The sequence below is a fragment of the Zosterops lateralis genome, assembly GCF_965231275.1.
Source record: "Zosterops lateralis genome assembly, chromosome: 3".
NCBI lineage: Eukaryota > Metazoa > Chordata > Aves > Passeriformes > Zosteropidae > Zosterops > Zosterops lateralis.
This window is the reverse complement of record NC_139764.1, coordinates 41,646,043-41,670,644: the sequence shown is the minus strand read 5'-3', so window position 1 is coordinate 41,670,644 and position 24,602 is coordinate 41,646,043. Positions and strand designations below refer to the sequence as shown.

Below are 24,602 nucleotides of genomic sequence, written 5' to 3'. Positions count from 1 at the left end.
AAGCTGTGTAACAAATCAGGAACCAAAATGAAATCTCAGTATTGCATTAGCATATTTGATCAGATAGTAAGTCAAAATTACATGTTTTAGAAAGACATTACTGAATTTGTTACCTGCTAGAAATCATTAATTTGAATGATCTGTGCAGTGTAAAGCCTATGAATAATTCAACTCTATGAACAATTTGAATTATTATCTGCAAGTAATAAACACTCAGCTGGTTTAGTAGCCATGTATCTTTTTTACCAGGGTTACTGACCAAATGGATCATGCCTTACCATCTTTATCCTTCTCCAGCTGAGCATAAAGGATGAACTCAGTCAAGCTGTCAGTCTTTACATTTAAACCTAACATTTCATCTCAGGAACAAAGAGTATGTGTGCTATCCTCTGCATTTTTTTAAACTCACATTTTGCATCACTGGTTTGGTAGTCTTAAAAATGTAATGCTTATAATCAGCTGAGAAAAGCCATCTAACAAAGATAGGTCTCTGCTCAGAGGAAAAACTCCAGTGCACTATAAATATGCTCTATTCCCTTCTCATTTGGCTTGCAGCATTTGGGAAACCATGGCTCTTTTATGAGGTATGCAGATATTCCACTGTAGCCAGTGAACTTCCAGCTTGCCTAAATTAATGTAGGAGCTAAGTCCTGCATGGGGCTCAACAGATGCAGCCCTCAGTGCCAGCACAGTCTGTAGTGCTGAACTGGTGCAGCTCACTGATGTCCTCATTTTAAATGAGAATTAACATATTGTCTCAATTCCCAGACTTCCCTGCTTTGGGCCATGGTTCATTAATATAATGGTTTGCGTGGGTTTTATTTTCTGCAATGACAAAAAACCCCAACTTGGACAGCAGTGGTGTGTCAGCAAACGGCCTTGAGCTGTGATGCATAATGGCAGCCTCCAGCCTCATTGCTGGAAGGATCTATTCTACACACCACATCACTCTGAAAGGCTGTGCTGACTGGAGGAGGAGACCAGAGTGACATGAAATGACTTAGAACTGACTGGCAAGAGTGCAGGATCCTGTAATTGCAGGGGAGTCACAAGTCCTCAGCATTGCTGAAAGCAAAGCAACACATGGCTTTTCCATGCTCAGACTGAGGGGGCATTTGACAGAAGGGATGACCTGGGATTGCTGTTTGCCTGGGAGAGCTGTACCAGTGGATGCTCCACTGATAAGTGTGGTTTTTGCTAATGGAGAGTTTTATTATGCTTTCAAAACTAAAATTTCTTCCTATCAAGGTATGTTGATACTAGCAAAAAATCCCCCAAAACACACATAAAGCAAACTTTTCTAGAGCTTTTGCAAAGGCATAAAATGTCCTCTAGAGAAAACACATCTTTAACAGATATTAAACCAAAAAATACTTCTAAGCTGCATCTCTAAGGATTCATCCCACCCTTCATCTTTCACAACAGGAAAAGAAAAATCATGGGCAGATAGGAAATTCCTTGAAAAGTCCCCCAGGTCACATAGGAGATTTGACCTCACGTTTCTAAATCAAAGACCAAAAGCAAGCACTTTAAATAACCTTATTAAAATAGTTTTTACATCCTCATTTTGAAGATTTAAAAAGGAAGATTTAAAGAGCAACTTAGAAAGTCTTCTACATTGTACCTTCTCCTGAATGAGAGGTTTTCTTAGAGATGAACAACTTATCTATACAAGGAATTGAAGTATCAGTGAAGACTTTTGGATTTTTTTTTTTTAATTCAGTGGCATGAGGCCCCTAGGTCTGTCACCATTAAAACCCAGCGAGTCACCCAATACACACCTTGCTTCTCAAATTCTTCAAACAGATTCAGGCTGGTAATGCTTGGGCCTGTGAAGATGATGTAGTTCTTCCCAGAGGCATTCTGACAAAGGCTTTTGGCCACCATACTGTGAAGCTGTGGTTTGTTCTTCAAAGCATCCAACCCATCAGAACCACTCCCTTCTTTGAGATGGACATAAATCTTAAACGAGAAATGGTAAGAAAAGTCAGAAGGTTATAAGGAATCCAGAGGGACCAGATGCAATTCCCAACACACCTGCACAGCTCAGCTTGAGACAAGCTAAGAAGGCAGCAGATACTAGTTATGAAGGCTAATTAAAGTCCCTCTCAAGGGCCTGTTGCTTTTAAAACAGTTCAGGTTAGCTGGCACAACTACTGATAAATGCAGCATCCTTCACCTCACTTCTGAGGCTCCTGTCACTGTTATGCAGTTCGGAGACTGTTTGCTTAGCAGGAAAAGACTCCAGTCATAGCTGGGATTACATGTTATCCTGAATCTGCATAGGTTTCATTGCTGCCAGCAAAAGGAGTGCATGGGAACTTCAGTTCGAAGAAAAGCCAGTGTAATGATGACCAGAAGGAAATGGCCCATTACCTTCACTGCATTAATATTCAGATTTATTTCCCATTTGCAGTGACCATCAGGATGTGTCACAAGTGTGTGTGCACCTCCATAAATGAGCAAAATGCACACCCAACCAGCCAGAACACCCTCATCAAATTCTCCAGGCAGAGTGCTAACACTTAGATCCTTTACATAGATCCTGATTTGGAAGCAACCCACCAAACCAGTTTGAACCATGCAGAGGGAGAAAATGTGTAACGCTTTGTTTGTATGCAAGCCTTTGATTTTATTTCACTGACAGAATTTAGAAGCACAAATTACACCCCAGTTCAACACTTAATAAAGCCAGCTAGGCATCCAACCTTCATCTTGTTCTAACAGCTAGCAGAAATAAGCTGCTGGAAAGAGAAATAGGAAGACGCAAACACTGTACTTTGTTACTCAAAGTAACAAGTAATACCATGGAACTTGCAAAGATTTAAATACACAAACAAATGCAAATTTTCAGAAAAACTTGTCCAGGCCTGCCTTCGTGACTGTGGTTCTGAAATACTCAAATCTTTTATGCATTACAGAAAATTCTACCTGTCAAATAAAAACTGAAACTTGTTCAGTATTCAGAGGAAGGGAAAAGTAATTTTGCCTTGGTTTTTGGAGTGATATATCCACGAGAACTTAGTTAAATTTGTATGACAATTCAACCATGCAAAACATGCAGCATTATTTTTCTGTATAGCTTATTTCTCTTACCAACAGACCCTGTTACAAATGAAAATTCATAGCAATCCTCAGAGAACAAAAATGCTCGTGTTTGCACTAGTGCTCCCAGTAATTTGTAACTCAATGATCTTAGAGAAGAACAAAATTCAATTAAACAGCCTCTCCCTATTTTAGATGGTGCATCTCCCAGAACTGGTATTATTCTGTGTAATATTCCCTAGCAATTCACACATCATAGAATAGACCTCAACAGGATGTGTTACATATGAAATTTCTGGGAAATTAGACATAATTTGTATTTTGAAGGAAGTGACATGCTGAAAACAAAGTTGGTGCAAGGACAAATGCACACTAATTCCAAAAAGTAGAGTGTATATTAAAAGGAAGTCTTAAATACATCATATATTAAAAAAAAAATAAATAAATCCCTTTTATTGATAAAAACAGCTCCCAGATGAGGACAAAGGCAGCAATGTTTGCAGACTCCCTGATTCTGTTCCACTCATTTTTGATAGCTGTCAAATTTGTACTTTCTCCAGTTCTAAGACTGAGGACTAGCTAAATATGATAAGTCATTTAGGTTATTAATCAGAGCTCCAGAGAGCCAGTAGAATGCATTCAAAGAACAGATTGTTCCAAATTTACAGCAAAGGTATTTAATGATTATTGGCAATAAAATTAAGATCAGGTTACTAGTATGTGAGCACAGAGACCACACATCAAACCCATAAAATCTACAGACAGGGCAGTGGAGACAGAAGACACAGAGAGATTAGTTTTGTCCTTGGATTAGCAGACAGGCTTAAAACAAAGCAGGAATCTATGTTTATAAAAGTGTCTTACACCTTACCTCCCCATATCCAGTAAATCTTAGAGTCTCCTGCTCCATGCTTGCTCCCTGTTCCTTGTAGAGTGCTGCCTCTCCAAGGGACAGTCCTCTGGCACTGCTGGTCCCTCACTGTGGGCTGCTTTGCATCTGCAAGGAGCTCCTTTAGAGAGCGTGCCCACCATGCAAGTGGCCACTGAGGTACCACTACTTTCACAAGAAGATACTGCACACTTCACAGGTTTTGTTAGCAGAATTCCCTGTCGATCTGGCCATGAATCTCAATCCCCTTGCTCTGTTCACCTCCCCAGTGCCCTTTACTCAAATGTCCATACCCACTGCTGAACCTTTCCTCCTTCTCCTCCAATGTTAAATATTTTTTCTCCTTGGGCACTTCCTTACCTATCCAACAACAACCTTTTTTCTTTGCACAGTATTTCTTGTATTGGAGAAGCATCATTCAAAGCTTTATCACACCCAGCTGTATTGGGATGATGGGCAACAGCAGCACAGTGTTAGAAGGCAAAAAGGCTGTTGTGAAACAATGGCTGTGTACAGATAACTGGCAAAATCATGGCTTCAAATATCTTTGCAAATGCCCAGGATCCCATATGGCCTTTATTTTCCTTCATCCAGTTTATTTCATTCTATCTCAAACCATTAAGATCCTACCAACTGAGGACCACAGCATTCCCATGGCCTTTCTGCAATGCATTAGAAGTGTTATTTAAGAGTCAGGAATCTGCAGAAAAAGCACCAATTGCCAGAAATTGGCTGTTAGACCTTCATAGGCACAGTCAGAAACTGCTCCACGAAATGTTTGTTAAACCCCATTCACAAGACCTTCTGGTTTGTTCTGGGACATTAGAATTTTGTATTCTTCCCTCGTGCACCAACAGCAAAATATCATCAGAAGTACAGGCTAAACAACTGTTTCTGGATAAGAGATGGGAGCTGGTGGCAGCAAACATCCTCTGTTTCTGTGCAGGAGAGCCCAAGCAGTGCTTCTTGAATATCTGCAGACATTTCTTTCACTGTCTATCTTTTCTAATGGCTACTGATACATTTGATCTACAGCACCAACTGGGATAACTTGTATAGATGTGACATTATCTGTCTTAGGAGGTGACTATGGGCTGAAGATATTTAACAAGCAGTGTTTCTTCTATTTATTCCTTAATTATTTGTTGAACATTTGTTGAATCTCTGTTGTTTATCAGAACAGCAAAACACTCAATTGTGCCTTCTCTCTATCTGTGGCTGCCCTACTGCACAAGATATTTTCAATGCAGTAGGTTTTCATTACCTTCTTGTGGAAAGTTCATAAGGTTTCACAGGAACTGAGTAAAAAACTGAACACTTAGGAACAAAAGCTACATCTTGATTGCACATTTAAGAGAATATGCCCCAGAAACTGAAATATTGGTGATTCTGCTCATATTTAAAGCTCAGATGGTATGTTGAAAGCACTTGTGAACAGCACATCCCAAATACTCCACACCTCCATACATAATTGAAGCACCCCAGGGTACAATTCTCAAATGAAATAGATGACATTTGGAAGCAAAAGAAGGGCAGAGGTAGTAATAAACAGAAGGAAGATTTTGAAAGATATATTGTGCAAAAATATTTCACAAAGGGCAGATCCTAAACAAGCACAAAACAGAAGCCATGTTTTTAGACGATAGTCATAAAGCAAAATAACTAAGTAAAGTAGTCATGATTTTTCAATCCTCAATAGCTATTAAAAAAATAACTTTATTTTTTTTCTACAGGCTTCACAGCCAACCCACAACTGCACATTCCTAACACTGCTCTCTACATCTCACTTCAATTGGTCTTGCCCTCTCATCCTAAACCTCACCTTTAACTGTTGCCATTACCAACACTGCTGGGAGATTCTCCTCTCCAGTTTCATCCTAAAACTTCTGCAGTTCATACACTCTCCCTCTTTAATGATCTCTTCCCAACTCTTGTCTAGCAGATATTGGCACCAGTGGTGGTACTCTTACCGAGACCAAGTATTTTCATTTGTTTGAGCCTCTCTTCATTCTCTTTCTGCTACTCTAAAGGCTATGTTCTAAAGAGTATACAAGAACAGTTTTCCCAACCTGTTCCCAGCTAATTCCTGGTGTTCCCTACAATGCTCTTTACTTGGTCTCCTTCTTTTCTCCATGTGCATTCTATTTTCAATGATTTCAATCTGCATCAACACGCACAGATACAGCTAACATCTTTGTGCTGAAGACTGACAAATATCTGTTCTGCCTGCACATGTTCTTCAAAGTTTCTAAAAAGATCTTTGTAAGACTGGCAAAAAGATGCTGGTAGAGTTGACAACGCAAGTCCAATATGGCTTAGAGTTCTTTGCTCTTCTTGCCATGATTTCTTGTTATTTCTTTGTCACTGAAGGCACTACAACATCTTACCTGCATGGCAGACCGACAACCCATGGATCAACAAATGCAGATTTTGCTCTGTACCTTCTCCCAGGCAGCCACATCTAGGTCAGGCAGATTCATTTTCTCTAACAGCTCCACATAAATCATTTCCTCTTCTTTCAAATACCTAAGAACTGCCTGGCTTTCCTCCCAATTACTGCAAATCATCCTTCTTTCCTTTGGCCTTGCTGAAATGTGTCTTGACATCAAGACAGGGCTCTACCCCTCAGATCACTTGCCTAACCCTTTGCTTTGACCACGTCAGCCTTCTGCCAGTTTCCTCTTCTTTGCAGCATCAAATGGAAATGGGGCTGGAAAATGGAGACAGGCCTTTATGGTCTAAGCTTCCCTATTGCTCTCCCTAGACCATGTCACTATAGTGATTATGCTTGCATTTGCCCTGTGAAGCCAAGCATCCAACAACCAATGTCAAACAAGCCCACGTTTGCCTCTTTCCATGCTGCCCTTCTCCTGCCTTGTTGGAAATCACCACCATCTCTGGCTCTTTACTTTTGCTCTATCCTAGAAAGGATGCAATCCCTAAAAGGCAATTGCTAATCAATGCACTGGTCTTGTTTCTTCTTAATGCTGCTTTTCCAGGCTCCTTCTGTGTAACTGGCAGCCTAGCTCAGGTCCATGACTGAGGCTTCACTCTGGTGACACACTATTGCACAACATTGGCTCAGTTTTTCTATGAAAATTACTGTTGAGCTGTGAGAAGGTGTGTACGTGAGGAGGTGTAAGTGGGAAGGTACATAAATGATGCAAGGCAAGAGCAGTGTAAACTATCATAAGTGCTGTAACTGTTGAGAGGATAACACACGGCAATTCAAGGAGGAAAATACTTACATAAAAAGAACATAAAATCATAAGACAGAACCAAGTGATGACAAATCAGTGACATCAAGGACCCAGCTCATTTCCAAGGAGGAACCACAAGGCTGTTGAGTGCCCAGCTGGTGCAGGCTCACCAGGAGTAGGGTGTAGCACACTGGTGCCTAGCAGTGTGTTAGTCCCAGATTGCTGCCATGTGCATTAGCCAAGAAACACTGTGGCACTATGCCTGATTCCAGAGTTCTCTGGGCAGCCAAAATGTGTCTGAATTAAAGAGATTTGCTGTAGGATTTGCTCCTTCTTGCACTTGGATCCTAAACCTTCTAGGGCAGGGATTTTTGTTGTTGTTGTGCTTACTGCACCCAGCACAAAGGGATGGGATCCATGAGTGGCATTTCTATGGCAAACCTATTAAGTGCACAAAACAGGAGGCTCTGGTGCTTTTAGTCTCCTTCTCCAGGCAGAGTTGCACTGGGTGAGTACAGCTGCAGAAGGGACACAACTATATGGGTAATTTTATTATCATAACCTCTAAGCAGCTCAGATGGGAACAAAAAATAACTTTCATTTACACCTGAAAATAGACACTAAAACTGTGTGTAAACTGTGAGAGATCTTTGCATTTAGGCTTGGTTTCCTGTTCATTTAGAAACACGGTAAGATAGTAAAGTCCATAAAAATGAATAGGACTGGCCCATCGTACATCTGCAAAAATAACTTTCCTGTTAACACTGATAGCAAGAGGATAATTGACTTTCAACTGAGATCTGGGATTCTCAGATGCTGACATTACAGAACCACATGCATTAAAAAGCCAGAGCCAGGTGGGAGCCAGAGAAAGAAAATAGATAGGATTTTCCAGTCACTAGTGACTGACAAATGAAGGTGATCAGATTTCCTGGGATCCCCTCACAGACAAAGCCTGACCTTGAGAACCTCCTCAAAGCAGCTGCTACATCTGTGTGTTCCAGATGCAGCCCTTCCAGCAACAGAGGAATTATCAGGGCACTGTTTAAAGAAATGCAAGGGCTCAGACTAATCTCTAAACAAAACTTAAATAGGCTGAAACACCAACATTTCTGAGCAGCTTATTAAACAAGTGCACAGATGGCTAACCCTCCTGCAACTCTGACCTTGAAAACAAAACCAACTCCAGGTTTATTTACTCCTCCCTTTCCCATTGACTGAATGCACTTATGTGGTATGTTGTGAAATCATAAATTCTTTGGGGCACAATCTCAGTTTATCTAAATTTTGGAAGTTCTTACTCTGTAAAATCAATAGGATTATGAAGTATTCGAGCTGGCTGTAGCTACCTATCTGAAATTAACTACAGCTTATACTATAGAAGCATGGTGTTTACATTGTTTGGGGTTTTCTTTGCTGTCACTGAGAGCTCTGCCATTGGTCTGTGGAGTGACCTCAGACATACTCCTTCACTGAGACTGCTGCTTTTTGGGGAGAAAGCCCTTTCTCACCCTGTCAGGCAGGGGCCACCCTGATCCAGGTTTCATTCTTTAAATATGGCTGTCATGCAAATCACTGTTTCCTCAGGACCATGGAAAGACTCAAGATGCAGAGATATAGTACTTTTCCTTACTCTGTTCTGACTCATCACTTCATGGGAAGCAGTGGAAGGTGGAAACTCAAAGCCAGTCCCAGCACAAGGACCTCAAGGACTTCATAAATCTGAGTAACATATTTCACAGGGATATTAGTAAAAATGAAATGCATTATTGCAAGAATTTTCTGCCAGGGAATAAAAGCAAGTTCAGAGTCCATATATTCAGTGGCAAGGAGGAGGCGTGGGAAGGGAAAAGTCTCCAGTATAGCCTCAGAAAACAAAATTCATCTCAGTGAATAGGAAAGGATATACAAATCCATAAAGTAATTTCTTCCTCACCATGATACCATTTTTTCAGCAAATAATTACATTGATGAGCTAATTCCATTATTGCCTATCAGAGTGATTAATATTGCTAGACTGTGCCTTTGTAGTACTCTCTGCCATCTCTGTACTGTCTTTCATCTTGTTAATTGATGGCTCTTTGGGTCAGGGACTGTCTGAGGGTTACGTCTGGGCTATGGGTCTGTGCCTCAGGATGATGCACTATGGGAATACCTTGTTCTGCCAGCTCTCCATGTGCTGGGGTTCACCAGCATCCTGTGCTTCCTTCTCCTGCAAAATGATCAGAAACCTTCTTGGACAGGAGGAGCTATGCAAGGACCAGGCATCACTTTGTAACAGTTACTCATAACCATGCTCATTCCTTTTGAGCAACACAAGAAGTGCAAAGAGAGAGCATGATATGTCCCACCAGGACAAAATAACTAGCTCTGGTAAGGTATTTGGGAATTCTCTTCATTTTTTGATGAGCAATATTGCAATATCTAAAATGAGAAATAGTCCTACCAATCATATTTATGAACAATTTTTATGATCAAGTGTTCCAGACATTCACAGAAAAAGAAAGAAATAAAAACTCACAAAAAACTGACACAGCTGCAGTTTTGATTTAAATAGTATGACTTACTATTTAAATATACTCTAAGCAAATACTGTGAGAATGACTTCTAAGCTACTTCAATAATTTAAACTGCAATCAAGACATTAAAATATTGGTTTTAAAAGTGTCTCAGTAGTAAGTAGGGAAATAGAAGTGCTAAGTACTATGTAGGGAAATAGATTGGAAAGAAACAAGAAAAGCAGAGAGAAGATGGCACAGAGAGGGACACCTAAAGTCCTGCAAGCTGTGTTTGTTGTTCCCCCAGAATTAGAGAGAAAGAAGGTTCAAGCCCTCTGCCACAGCAGCTGCTGCCACCTTGATGTCAGTGTCAAGGGCAGATGAAAAAGGAAACAGTATCAGGCCAGCTTTGCCATCTACTTTGCCAAAGTCATCTCTCCTGGAGCTCTTCTGGACCCTCTGAGAGGTTTTGGTCGTGTTCCCAACTGCGGCAGACACATATTTACGCTGGTTGAATGATGCGTCCTTTCTGCATGTTCCCACTTGGCCAGCTGACCGTGAAGAGATGCTCAGCAACAAAGCTATTCACTGCAACAAGATGCTCTGTTTGAGATTTTCTGAAGCAGAGATACAACCCAAAATTGTGCATCCATCTTAAAACAATTAACTGTCAGTGTGCAGTCAAGTTATCTGGAATACAGAACACAGAAAAGTAGTCTAATATTCATACATTATTTATATTATGAATATATAAGTCTCTGCACCTTCTTATGTCCACAAGTAGCACTTGGGCTCTATGCCACTTCTGTTCCATGAATGGCTTATTAGGCTAGATTTTTAACCAAACACCATTCCCTTAAAAAAGTAAATTACAAACCTTCAAAAAGAAGTGTTTACTCATACCCAAAAATGTGATTCAAAGTTTTGTTCATAAGAACAAGCAGGAAAAGGAATTTGAAGAGACAAACAGCTGAAACTCATTAACAACTGACCTGTGAGCTGCTAACCAGAGTTCACAGAGTAACTCAGCATGTAGCATATCCATTTTCATTAGGAAAAGCAACCAATCCTTTTCATTGTAGGAAAAGCAGAACACTGGGGAAACTAAGATGTCTCCTCAGATGGATTTTTTTTCTCTTTTTTTTTAACATCAGGCTTATAATTCAGGATTGGAGAACATTGTTTTTAGCCAGAAGCATCACAGATCTCTTGAGGTTTCCTTCTATTTCTGAAAACTAGTCATATATGGGTCCCTCCTCTCTTCTGTCTGGGCCTACCTTTTTACACATACATATTATTCAGATTTTTGAAACTGAATTATCCTGATTTATGAAGTGTTGATAGTCATATTTTATCTTGAATAAAAGGACCTCAGTGTCATCATGCAGAAGCAGTTAGGGAATTCACCCAGACAGTATTACAGAATATGCATGTTTTGAAATAGGTGCTGTAAGGTTCTTCCAACAGTTGGCAGGTGATAGACAAGTCAGTCCTTAACTATCAGACAACAAGTCTTTTCCTCATGATGGCAGCTTCACAAGAGATTGAAGAGAAGGTGTGTATATGAAGGGGAAAACATTGGATTTATTTCTGGTTTAGATCAATTCTCTCCATTTGTTAAAGATCGGAAAAAAAAATCAAAACCTCTGTTTTAAAACTCTAAATGCACCAACTAACCACCCAAAAAGTGCTTTGGATTCAGCAAGATCACCTGTGCGACGCATAAATGAACATAGCATTTCAATCATATCATAATTGAATGACATCCTATCCTCTCCAGATTAGGTTTTTCCACTTTAGCATTAAGTTATATTCTTTTTCACTGTTCCCTAAGGTCCCTTTCACCCAGTCATTTCAGCATGTTGATAATGACAGCCAAGTCAAGGAATGAAAATAGAAGGCAGCTGGTAAGATAATCCTGGACGTCATCTGGATGCAAGTGAAGCATGAGCATCTAATTCATTAAGGGAGTGGGAGGATTAGGGTGGTGCCGAGCATCTATTCTGTTTAATTTGACATTCCATTAATTTAGTCTCTCAGTGGACAGGACAGGAGGTGCAACATAATTATAGCTCAGAATCTGAAGGCTCTGGTATGTCTGAAGATTCATTAGTTTTGTGGCAGTTGGCTGGGGGGAGCATGGCAAGAGAGATGAGCAGACTTTGTGCTCGCTGTACCCAATGCGCTTTGGTAACAAACTGCATGTACAACTGGTGAAGTTCTCCTTGGAGATCAAAGACACTGCCTCTACATAGCAAATGACTTTCCAAGAGCTTTGAGAGCAGAAACTTCCAAGGATACTTCACAAGGTGAGTCTACTTTGTATCAGACAAAACAGCTACTTTAAAACCTAGATGGAAGAGGTAGGATCCTAAATTTCTTCTCAGAGTGAACAGCATAGCTGAAAACGCAAACCTCTGTTCCCAGTGAGCTCTTTTCCTGCACAGCTACTCCAAGAGTCATAATGATTCACCAACCAAATTCTGCTCTGAGCAAATGTTCAGCTGCAGCAAATCCACAGGCCCTGTTCTGACATGTATTCAGCCTTAGCAAGCCATGTGCACCTCCTAGCTCTGAACCACCACTCTGGAACATGTGGGACACAATGTTTCCACAGGAGCTCTTCCACAGGAAAAAGAAATATCGGAAAACATCTGCCCCCTCACCTCTAAGTATTAAAATAAATGACCAGATTTTGCAAGGGCTCTCAAAATACATCAGCAGTTGGGGAATCCGAGAATTTGAGAAGATGTTCCTAACGCCTTACAACAATAAAAAAAACTCTTTAACATGCCTCTCACTCCAGCTGACATCTCACCTTGAAGTCACATCAGATTTTATGTCTTTGATAGAGAGGTGGATGTGTGAAAAGATATGTAATAGGAGCCCCCACTAATATGTTTCTCACAGAAAAATTGACATCTTGATACCATATTGATTTAGTCTATTGGACACCACTGGCTATCATGAGTGCAATGTTATAGTTATAGAGAGAAAATCTGACTCATTAAAAATTACATAAGTCACAATATCTAGACATTTTGATAAACTTAGGATATACAAGCAGACAGACCTTTTAACTGCATTTCAGTGTAATTAGCTGAGGGCTGGCAGCCAGATGGACAGTATTAGAGACAAACTCTCAGTTACATCATACTGAGATGTTTGTTTGAGGCAAACAAAGCCTTGGGAACTTGTCATCCCTGTCTGTCACATCCCATATCCACAGGAGTCAGAGGCCTCCTGCATTCAGACTGTAGATTCATCCAGGTAACCAAGAGAGGTGACTGTTACCCTTGGTAACATTTAAGGGCCTGCTTTAACTGAATGAAGACCTTTGAAGAGGTAAAACCCACCTGGCAGATGAAACCAGTGGATGAGCATTGCCGAACCCAAAGACTGAATTTCCTCTTTTTCCTCTTCCGCAGCTCCCTCTCTGTACAGGTAGCAATGAAAACAGGATCCTCATCTATCAGGGGCTCATGTAGTACCTGCAAGTAACAAGAAAAGAGGTAGGGAAAGAAATGGAAGAATACAAATGATTGCTAAAAAAGCTGCTTTAACCACTTTCAAAGAAATACAACCCTTGCACTTGTGTGCATCACCCCAAACAAAGAAGCAAACCCACTTTAGTTTGATGCTACCATCTAACAAGAACCAAAGCCTAGCCAAGTACATCCCATTATGGATAGCTGCTCTACACATAATCTGCAAACATTGCAAGGCACAGCTCTCACTTCTTTCTATCTGCTACAGTTCAACATCCCTCCAAAATGATGCAGGGGATGGGGAAGGGAGAGTGGATTGTTAGCAGCATCCTTCCCTATGCTTCTTCATAAGCTTCATATTGTTTAGTAGAATGTTTCCCACCCAAACATGCCCTACAATTTGTTGTAAAGTACATTCCTTGCTTATAGCAAAGGAAAACACATAATAAAGAGAGAGAAGTTAAGGGAGAAAAAGATGCTTTCTGCTGCAACTTAAGGAGGTGGTGAAGTGACAGAAAATATTTTTCCTGGCAGCAGCAGCTTCGGGGAAGTCTCTCTTGCCTCAGGAGCTGAAAAAATTGACAAAAGGAGACAAGGATAGACCACCAGAGGCAGGAATAGAAAAAGATAAGGCAGACTGGAGCAAGTAACAGAGACCTGTGAAAGTGAAGCAGTTTCTGCATTCTCCATTCAGATGATGTAAGTGGTTCCCTGTTTCTTATAAGAGTGTTTTGTTGCACTTCTCTCTATTGATTTAACAGCAAAACTGAAGTGTGATACTGCTAGGTATCACACTGTGGAACTCACCTATAGAAAAGTACTAGTAGCTCCCCACAGCTCACAGGCAGCTGTGCCTAACATACACATACCTGGCTGCACAAAGTGCAAGTTATCTAGCAAGCCACTTGTGCAAATGCAACGACTTGCAAACTGTTGAGAAGTCTCAGCTGATGAATGCTGACCAAATTCAGACATGTACATTTAAATCAGAGCAAGTCACTGCAGATTCCCCTCCTTGTACACGAGGGGAAAGCAGTCCCAGCAGGCCATAATTCATACCTTTGTAAAGATGTGTAAAATAGTCATATGGGTTATCATTTAAAGGAAAAGGAATCTGTTCTTTTTCAGTGACCATCCATCCAGGAGAGAGGCTCAGAAACACAGGGGCTCCCACCCTCAGACAAAGCCTCTCCACACCTGCATATGTACTACTTTTGTGCACATCCACATAGTCAGTGGCGGAAACGAGAACAAAGCTGCACTAAAACCTAGGCGTGATGCCTGTAGGAGAGATGTGGTGGGTGAGCAGTTAAGCACCAGAGATGAGCAGCTGCTGGCCTCCTGAATACAAGATGTTTGCTGAACATCACTCTGTCAGCCCAAAATAGGCACCCGTGCCCTCCCCACACAGTAATGGCTGCACGCTGTCATTTATACGCACTCCCCTTCCTAACGACTCATGAAAAATTCACAGGACCATCTGAAAGCACTCTTGTGAAATGTTCAAATTACACACCAAAATGCAGATGTGAGCAAGGAGAGCTGCACACAAAGCTATTTGTTCTTCCAGCTGCAGCTGCCCCATTTCACCACTGAAGCCAAATCTTCTTCCTCTCTCAAGGCCGACACAGAACACAACCCTTCCTATCTAAAGGCCACCTGGGGCATTTTCTGCTTCCGCCTCAGAGGATTCTGAACAGGGTTTTGCAAATATTAAACTTGCCCTCATTCACTTTTGCCTTTCTGTGTCTCATGTGCAGAGAGAAGGAGCACATCCTTTGGGATAGGGTTGGATTCATGGTTAAGAATTTCTCAGCTTCTGGAAAGGCTCTCTTACCTGCCAGATCCCATTGAGTGGTGTGGTTCCACTGTTATAATCTCCCCTTTCTTATACAGCAGAAAGAAAAGGCTGTATAAGCATCACCTTAGGACATGTTTTACCCTCTGTCATTAGCTTCTTTCCCTCTGCACCACAGCATCAACTCTCGTAGCAGCAGCTCTGCTGCATCCTGTTTACCATTCACACTCTTTCTGCTTTCTATGACACAGTAAGGCCTGTCAGCCTTACATCTAGAAAGTAAACCTGAATATTTAAAACCTCTCTCCATCTTCCTTTTCTTCCTGCCCGTGCTCAGCCCTGCCTTTCCTCCTTTGTTCCCCTGTATTGAATTTAAGTAATTTCTCTGTAAGTTCCTACTCAACTTTTGTGAAGAGGGAAGAAAAACGTGAACAGACAAGGGCAAGATCTGCTGGTGCTGCAAAGACAAAATGTGGGCAGGCAAGGAAAATGAACTGAAAACCCTGGAGCTTGCACTTCCTTCAGAGACTGGGGAACAAGTGTTGTCATCCCTCCACATGCAACCACTGCTTCAACAGCTGTAAAGAACTGCAAGCATATGGGCTGTGCCTGCTCCTGTCACTGACATGGTGGTTTTAGAACAAAAGTTAGCCCTGTTGCTACTGGCCCACCCTATTAGTTTGTTCACACTCCTGTATTCTTGCTTTTCTTGTAATCTCAAATCCATCTATTTGCCAAACCCCTGTGCAAACTTATATTTGCTCCCTCTCTATTCCCCATTCTGGCTGTTGCTGCAATACACACTTTTACAGGAGTGAGCTTACTGCCCCCATGGCATATTCTTTCCTGGTTCTCATCTTCCTTGATAAAAATCTACTTTCAGGCTTAATTGACACCTACACATAGTCCTGGCCGCCTCTTCACCATCTTTTTCTCACTCCTCAAGTGCTCCCCTCTTCCTATTCTGACTTCCTCTGATGCAAGATAGCTTGTGGATTTCTTCACGGAAATCATCCCCATTTTCTTCTCTCCAATTCCTAGTTCTGTTCAGATCACAGAAACTCCTCATCTAGTTGGTTTGCTCCCTCACTGCTATCACACTGCTTTCTTTTCTTCTTCTTTACAGTAATCCTTATGCCTGATAGATCTACCTGCCAAACTTCCACTCTTTGTTTTTCCCTCAATATGTATTTGCACTCCAAGTGTTGCAAAGGCAAGACTCCAAGATGGGACTCCATCAATTGTTCTGTCTCTCAATATCTTTCACTCACGGAACAAAACAGCCACTGTCAGGAATGCCTTTCTTTCTTCATTTTAGATCATTTCCAATGCTCTTTCCACACCAAAATTCCACCCATCTGCTCTCAAAAGAGCCCAAACAGACTTGTAGACAAAGCCCCACATCACTAAGTCTTTTGTACTTGGAACTCCTGGACTCCATGCACTTAGATAATGAGCCAAAACATATCCAGGAAACATCTCCTCCTGAGCTCCATGTCTGTCTCTTCAGCCTGTCTCCTGGAGAAGCTGCCTCAGCTTGCCTTGTCTCTGGCTTTTAGTGGGTACCATGCAGTTGCAGAGGCCCCTGGGTAACTGCATCTGGATGCACGGTCAGTCATTCCTCCTGCAAACTCATGCTTCTTTGCCTCTCTGCTTCAAAGCTCCTCCTGTCTAATCTAAATTCTCTTGCTGGTGTCTGACATCTCTGCTTGCATATCTAGCTGCCAGTTCTGATTTCATTATACTGCACTTGAGAGCATCTCCCTTCCCTTAAGAACCCCTCAGTATCTCCTTTTTTGGTCATTGCAGAGGTCCCTCTACTCATGCTGTAGATATCACTGGCTAGTGAAGCTAAATGCCAGTCTCTACCTCCTACTTGCAAAATCTCCTCAGCCAGGAAATGCCTGCATTTTTCATGCTTTCTGAGTAAGAGCTCTAAAATGGCACTCATTTTAGAGTAACAACCCACCCACCCAGACAAGCTTACATCCAAAACCCACAATCATCCTGCAACAGTTTTACTTTTACTCAACATAAGGCAATCTTCTCCTACAGACTGCTGCTGGAAAGCCATTTTCCTAGTCCATCACTCTGACCACATCACTTTTCTTTATTTCTCTCTCATAGTTCTTCTCCAGTATATCAGACAGATTCTTTTCATTTTCAAAGTCCTGCTTGGCCTATTCATATTTTACAGCTCCTATTTGCCATCATTCAAAGGTTAACTCTGACCTCCAATGAAGTCATGATTCCATGCTCTTCTGCCCATTTGTTCAGTCTTCAATCAATCCTCTTAAAAAACAAAACATCACTTCTTACAGCACTCCATCACTGTTAGGTAATTTAAAAATAGCAATGAAGTTTCATCATTTTCTGTTGCCAAACTCTTCCTAAAATTGGCTTCACAAAAGGATCAACTGGCCAAGAGCTACAGGATGTCAGAAATTTACCTTGCTGTTCAATATTCTTCGTGCTCCTCTGTCTGTCTTTCTTTTGCTCAACATCTTATACTTGTCTAGCATTCTCTGAATATTTATGTATTTGTGTCACACTCACAGAAGCTCTAAGACAGAATGATTCTCATTTGGGACCAGCACCCTTAACTCCTAAGGAATCATTTTGAGAACAGGAAATCTGAAATACAGAGGTACAGCACAAGCAAGATCTTATCATTTGGAAATACCCAATATCAAATGAACATTTAATCATGAGGACACATAAACAAGTTGACCAGCCTGTTGTTGTCCCTCTGTGTTTTCAAAGAGGCTGTCATGTAAACCTGTGAGCTTGTTTGGAAGAGCTATTGACATTGAAACTGCTTAGCTGTACCAAAGATGCCCAGTAATTGGCCAATTGGCCCAGTAATTAGCACCGTGCCCTTGGAGCAAGAGGTTGGACTTACATCTCTCTTTTTGTCAGGCTGTTCATTCCTGCTGGAGATAAGAAGGTGACTGTTCCCAGCTGATATTTCACTGGGCAGATGACAAAACTGCTTGGTTCCAAAACACCAAAGAGAAAGTACTTTAGAGGGAGAGGGAAGCAGAGAGTACCTGGAGTTATGCTCCTGACCTCTCCCACATCAGTCAGGGGCAGCCAGAGACAGCAATCCTGTCTAGCCACATCCTGCTGATGAGCATATAAATACTCAGCAGGCACAGAAGGATATTTGAGCAGTGATGTTATTTCCCCTGAACTCCTCTGGTTTCTGGAATTCAGTGTATATCCTTGGCAGCTGAGTACCCTTGAATTTGTTGCTCTACACCTCCTGAGTGCAGGCAGGGCATCCTCCCCACCTTCAGTCTTGCAGACAGTAGCACAACTACAAAGCTAAGTAGCAAAAAAACAACACTGCTTACAAGAACAGCCCTGAATCTCCATCTCTTGTTGCTCAGGTAGAGGCAGTAATTATTTATACAGATGATGCTGAGGAGGGATAAGATGCAAAGAATATTCCTGTCATTTTTTTTTTTAACCAATGTAGGTCAGAATACTATTTTTTTAACTTCAGAAACTACAGCCAGCGCTGCTGATGCACAATTAAAATGTTCCGGGCTTTCAATTCCTTCATAAGCTGGAGAGTAATTACTTCCTTTTGTTTGCTCAGTATATTTAGCAAAATAATTATAACTTACTAGATTGTTTTCTTTGCTTTGGTATACTGGCATAGTTCTTTCTCCCTGTTTCCTTTCATAGCAACTCTAGTGTTATTTTTACAGGCACATTTGGGCAGGGGGAGGGGTCACAGATGAGAAAAAAAAACCTTAAGTATTTTCTGACAGAAGTTCCACTTGAAGAATTTTTTCTAGCTCTCCAAAAAGAAATTATCAAATCTATAGAAGAAATAACTGTGAAGGCAGATGTTGTAATGCCAGCCGGATGCATATTGTCCCTGCTCTGTCCATAGGGGTGAGTTAAACATGGCATCTTCCTAATCTATGTTCTGTGAGTCCACACTGCCAGAGGACACAGGTCAGTAGTAAGTCTACACATAAGCCCAAACAGCCCTGCTGCATTCAATAGGAACTGTTATTTAGCTGTTTGATGCCACTTAAAAGAAATTGGCATAAAGCTCATGGGTCAGCAACAAGCCACTCAGGTACCACAAGTCTCATGTTTAAGATACAGATGTACCTTAAGCAACAATCCATTCTGAACTTGGGATTTCAGGTATCACTGATCACAGAAACCTGGGCCCCCCTTTCCAATTGGCTTTCAGAGGCAGAACCTTCAAAAGCCCATCTAAGTGGGTCTTTCCCCTCATCTTTCCGTTTGTTTCTGTGCCATTGGGGTTTTTTTGGGGGGGTTTTGTTGGGGGTATTTCTCACTGGGCATTCTGGGTTTGAAATTTACTGCAGTCTGCACTCAAGACAATTTGAAGGGAGAGGTCCTTCCTGCTGTTTTGAGCAGATGGGGTCCTCATCTCTTGAGACAGGTAGTGTGCAGCCCTGACTGATGGCACCCAGGAGGACGTCATGCACAAGGCTCCTTGCAGGAGGAGGCCTGGAACATCCCCCAGTAGGCTTCCGGAGGTACGCTAGGGTATTTTTAACAACAGATTCAAAACCTTATTCTTTCTCACAGGGTTATTTTTGAAGCTGTATTTTAGTGCTTTTTGTTCCACTCAATATCACTGAAACATGCTGCATAGAAATCACTGACGTAAACAGTGAGAAAGGAGCAGAGAAGTGGAAGGGGAAGGAAGAAAATTGGGCTGTCTCTACTTCTTCCCCCTTATTTTATTTAAGTAGCATCTCCTTACCAAGCTCAGGATAAGAATACATTTTGCTTGTGAAGATTTAGGTGTTTTGCCACTGCAACAGGGCACTGTGATTTTGTCAATTCAGTTCTCAAGCCTTGCTCAGGATGGAGAGTGGGAGAAGGGATATTACATGCAAATAAAATCTTATCCTTTAATGGATTTGCACTCACAGTGTGTGCCACAGCACACCATTATAGACACTTGCATTAGACACAGTGATCACATTTCTGAAGCCTTTATCTTCTGCCCATTGAAGTCAGGAGCCATAAGGATTAGATTTCATATCTTTATGGGTGCTCAGTCTCAACAATTCCATGTTTCTCACTGCCTGTTTTGTCTTAATGGAAACATACCTTGCATAGTTTAGTGAGAACACTCCTCCTTCTACCTTAACAGCTTTTTAGGCAACTGTGTTCTCATGAGTTATATAGGTATGATTTTTTTATTGTCTGTAAAATAGAAAAAAACTGGAATCACTTGCCATTTATTTTAGGCACACTTCAATGGATGTGATGCTTCTATGCCTTCATTAATTTTGTGCAGTGGGCAAAAATGGGATACTTCAGAAGGGAAACAGTAAGAAAAAGAGGACTATGGACAGAGGACCCTTTCCAAATGCCCAAGTGAAATAGTTATATTCTGGAAATAGAGAATTTATTGAAAGGTTATATCAAACAGTAACAAATTTTATGCTTATTTCTTTTTCTTTCCAGATTTCTGAACATGACCAGTAGCAACAGCTTCAAAAGCAGATTATTTGTATTGGACATAGTTTAAACAGAGTATGATGAATATTAAAAGATTTTCACCTGTCCCTCTTTCCTGTCATGAGGGAGTAGCTGTGTTACTGGACCACACAGCAAGCACCTATAGCTAAGGTCAGGGACAGCCACTCTGGCAAACTCAACTCCATCCAATTCAGGCTGCTGCCCCTCCAGCCCAGCTGCACCAGTTCTGCCCTTTCTATCCTTGCACAACCTGCAACCTCCCATCCTCAGGATGGCAAAACCTACCAGTACCAGCCTCACTGAGAAGTGCCCAGGCTTGTTTAGGTCTCTAAAGCAAACAGCTCCAGCTTGGAGAACACCATCCCTACTGAAACCTGCTTGGTGTCTGCACTGACAGACACTGATGAGCAGTCACTCAGGACAGAGCTGCTTTCTCTCTTGTTTCATGGAGGCACCACAGCACAGCTTCACACTGGGAAGCCCCAGCTCTTTCCCCAGGCAGCTGTGCTGTGTGCTTTCTGTCACAGTGAGACAACCAGAGTGCACAGGTCAGACACTCCCTGCCAACAGCTTAACTCTTACCTGGGCTTGTGAAGGTTTGAAAGCAGAGTCAAAGCCATTCTGCAGAGAGTCCAGAAAAGGCTGGATTTTGTAGAGGCTATGCGTCGTCTGGCTTGAGCGGAAGGCCACAACATGGAAGTACTTCAGAATCTTCTCAAACCTTGATTGTGTCATGATAAGTGCAATGCTCTTGTTGCTGTAGAAGCCACTGCTCCAGATGCTGAGAACAGACTCACAGTGGTGGATGCTGGTTGATATCATGTAGCCTAAGAAGGCCTTCATTTCTGTCAAGGTGACGTCAATCCAGGCATCGTCACTACCAAACCTCTCCTGGTATTTCTTGGCATACATGTTGGTTTGCACCACCATATTTTTTAGTACATTGTCAGGGACAAAGAGCTGAAAAAAGTCCATGGCACTGGCAGTCAGGGGCATTTTTCGTGTTGGACCTAGGATAAAAGCAAGAAGGAAAGATAGATACACTCCTGATCACCACAAAGCACAAAGAAATTAAAAACATGATTAATTTTTCTAACGCAAATGATGGCATGTACTCATTGTCTGACAGACTTCATCAGAAAACTTCCCCTCCTTCCCATATTCTTCCTCCTTTATGGTACTATACACTCTGAGAAGTTTCTCCCTCTGCACTGCACACTCACTACTTTGCAGCATGCAGGCCTGTGACACAAGCAGGCATTTTAATTCTCCACTTACACATTATCTGCAACTTTTATCCTCAGCAGCTGTTTTGGACTTTTTTTGGATAGTCTTTTATTTGTCCATATCCATGTCAAAGCAATGCCTTTCTCCAAACAACTCCAGAGGACAATGTGAGTGCTCCACAAACAGCACTGCCCTCATCCCAGATGATGATTCCTAGGCTCTAGAACCTGATCCCACCTTTCCTCCTGTACCTCTAATTTCTGCCCAGTTCATTGTCATAATTCTATGACTTCCATATCTGTCCCTGCTCCACATAGAGTCATATACAGGTCATGCCTATGTGTTTGAGTTTTGTGTCTCTGCCACCACACTGGAGTTTTATCCTGCACTCTGATATCCCCAAGAAAGCACATTACCAGAACAAGTCACAGCTACTATGTGGCTAGTGTCATTGGCCCACGTCACAGAGAATATTTTTAGCACTATAATGCATCCAGTGGTCCTCTTCCTCCCATAATGTAATCAGCCTTGCAGTCCCACGCTGTCATTACTCTGGCATTTCACTGATCTTGCACCTTCTCTGCCAGTTTCAACTACTCCATAAGAGGAGGGCAAAAAAAACCAAAAAGGAGGCTCTAAGGGCTGGCAGCATTGTATCAGTGTTACAAGGTCAGCCAGTCAGACACCAGAGAACACTAAGATGAATTAGGAACATCAAACCTGCAATACCAGGGATGTAGACATCAGTACTTACAGCCCACTCTCCTCTAATCCCTCCCACAATCTAACCAAGCTCCATTCTAAAAGTAGTAATTTTCATGCTTGCACCATGTGGTGTTTTAGATACCAGGTAAGGACAGGGAACATTCTCTATTCTACAGAGGCAGTGAAAACCAATACTCCGAGAGGAGCAGCCTCTTCAAACCCAGCAGACAGGGGAGCACTTAAAAGCAGCTCTGCACCCCAGTAAAAAAGACAATGTCATGGGTATAATCCCAAACCAAGAGCTGGATCCAAGAAATACCGCACCTTAGTCCAGCAGCCTTCAGCCCTGGGACTGTCTGAAACACCCTTCCTAATCAAAAGGAGAAGGCATACAGCTTCTCATTTGGAGTTCTGCCCAACAAGAGCGAGTCTTTCTTGCACTACAGGGCTTTGGATCTCACCATCAGCTCTCCCAGATGCAGCAGAGCTTGAGACTGACCATTCCACAAACTGGCTCTGCAAAGATCCACAAGCACGTTGTTCAGGTCGCATTCTCCAGCACCCTGTACCTCAGTTCACGTTACTACTTACAGCAACAGAAATTTTTCTATAGCTTGCAGAAATTTTCTATGAAACAGAACTACAAGGAATTACACAAATACTGTGATTGGACTTGCTCTTAAGCCTTAAAGTTTGGGTGCACTCTGGTGAACTCGAGCTACTAGGACAGCAAAAATAGGATCAAAACTTTGAAACAGTAAACCTTCAGACTGCAAAGAATGTCAAAAAAGCATACATTGGATTTTTTTTATTTTTTTTAAATTTATATATTTTGGTAAGTGCTGTGGGGAAAACCCCATCTATTTAAAGATTACTTTCCAATTCTAATTTGTGAGATTTAAAAACTTTCAGTTGAAAGCGCATTTCTCTATATTTTAAGACCAGAGGAAAGAGCCCCGCACAAAACATGCTTAAACATGCTTTGGTCAGGACAGAAGAGAAAATTTCAGCTTAAATGATAAAAGATTTTCATTATCAAATGAAAACTATGGGGCTAGGATAGATATATTTACTTCACCTTAACTGCGAGTGCAGTAATAAAGCCGCTTAACAAATGTTTTCTTCTTTTGATCACGAGGTTTATTTTCTGCTAGCACTGGCTTGACTGCTAAAGCTCACAAAACATGCTCTACACATAATTCTGCATCTTCATTCTTCTCCATAACTTAATCAAGTTAATATTCTACAGTAGGCATGGCTTTCTGATAACAACACATGGAACAAAGTGTATTCCTAATTATATATGAAATCTTGAGTAACTATTGGACTCAACTCCAGTCATCAAGCAATCTTCCAGGTAGCACACAGAGACAGTTTTTAAATACCTGGCTTCAGAAGCAGAAGGTGGGAACAGGGGTAATGTTCTAATTCTTGTCTACAGCAAACAAGAATTCATCAAGCATTAAGTCTTACAAAGTGAAATATGCTTGTCTTGAGACTTGTGGATATGGACAATAGGCACATGCTGGACTCCCATCTTCAGGGAGGTAAGAGCAGTCAGAGGCACAAAAAAAATGTAATTTTGTTGTAATTAAATTTTCAGCAGCTGCACAAGTTTACCTTGATAAGTGATAATGAAACCTGACAGGTATATGGGATACAATAATCCTTTCTTACCTAGCAGTCCTGCTCCAGCCACAGAGAATCTGCTACCCTCCCTCCTTCCTGAAATAAATATACAAGCTTTGCATCTCATTGGTCATGCAGAACCCACACAGCTCTAAAAAAGCAAGCTGAATCACTTTCTGACTCAAACATCAACATAATTGTTGATTAAATAAAATTATGAAAGCTCCTGTATAATCCCATTATCTTAAAAAACAGCCTTTATTGGCAAAGTGAGCACAACTGATTCATAATTTACCGATATGCAATATAACAAGAGCGACATTGAATTTCAGTAGGAAAATAACCGAATTTTTAACATAAATTGAGTTTTGCATAGTTAATGACCAGCCTAAAATATTTAAATATTACTTTCTAAATACACAAATATATCCCATAGTGAGAGCCAACTGTCTGCATAAGGAACTTAAATAGCTAATTTGTACTCTTTAAGGACTTTCACATTGACTTAAATGGCACTTACCCAGGAAATACTGATATGAAAAGAGTTCAGTGTTTCAAACGTGCACTGTTTACCTTCCAAAGCTTTACTCAGTCAAATGGAAGAGTGGCTTTACCTAGTTGTCTATTCTCAGAATG

General features: G+C 41.4%; 1 protein-coding gene across 1 annotated transcript in view; it reads right to left on the bottom strand.

Annotated features, from left to right (window-relative positions):
* PGBD5 (piggyBac transposable element derived 5) overlaps positions 1 to 24,602 on the bottom strand; it is a gene marked incomplete at its 5' end in the record, with an annotated part of 68,600 nt that overhangs the window by 20,282 nt on the left and 23,716 nt on the right. Inside the window, 3 exons of the mRNA XM_083858555.1 lie at positions 1,782 to 1,962; positions 12,989 to 13,123; positions 20,988 to 21,415. Coding sequence (XP_083714681.1) covers positions 1,782 to 1,962; positions 12,989 to 13,123; positions 20,988 to 21,415 — 744 coding nt within the window. The remainder of the gene's footprint in view (positions 1 to 1,781; positions 1,963 to 12,988; positions 13,124 to 20,987; positions 21,416 to 24,602) is intronic.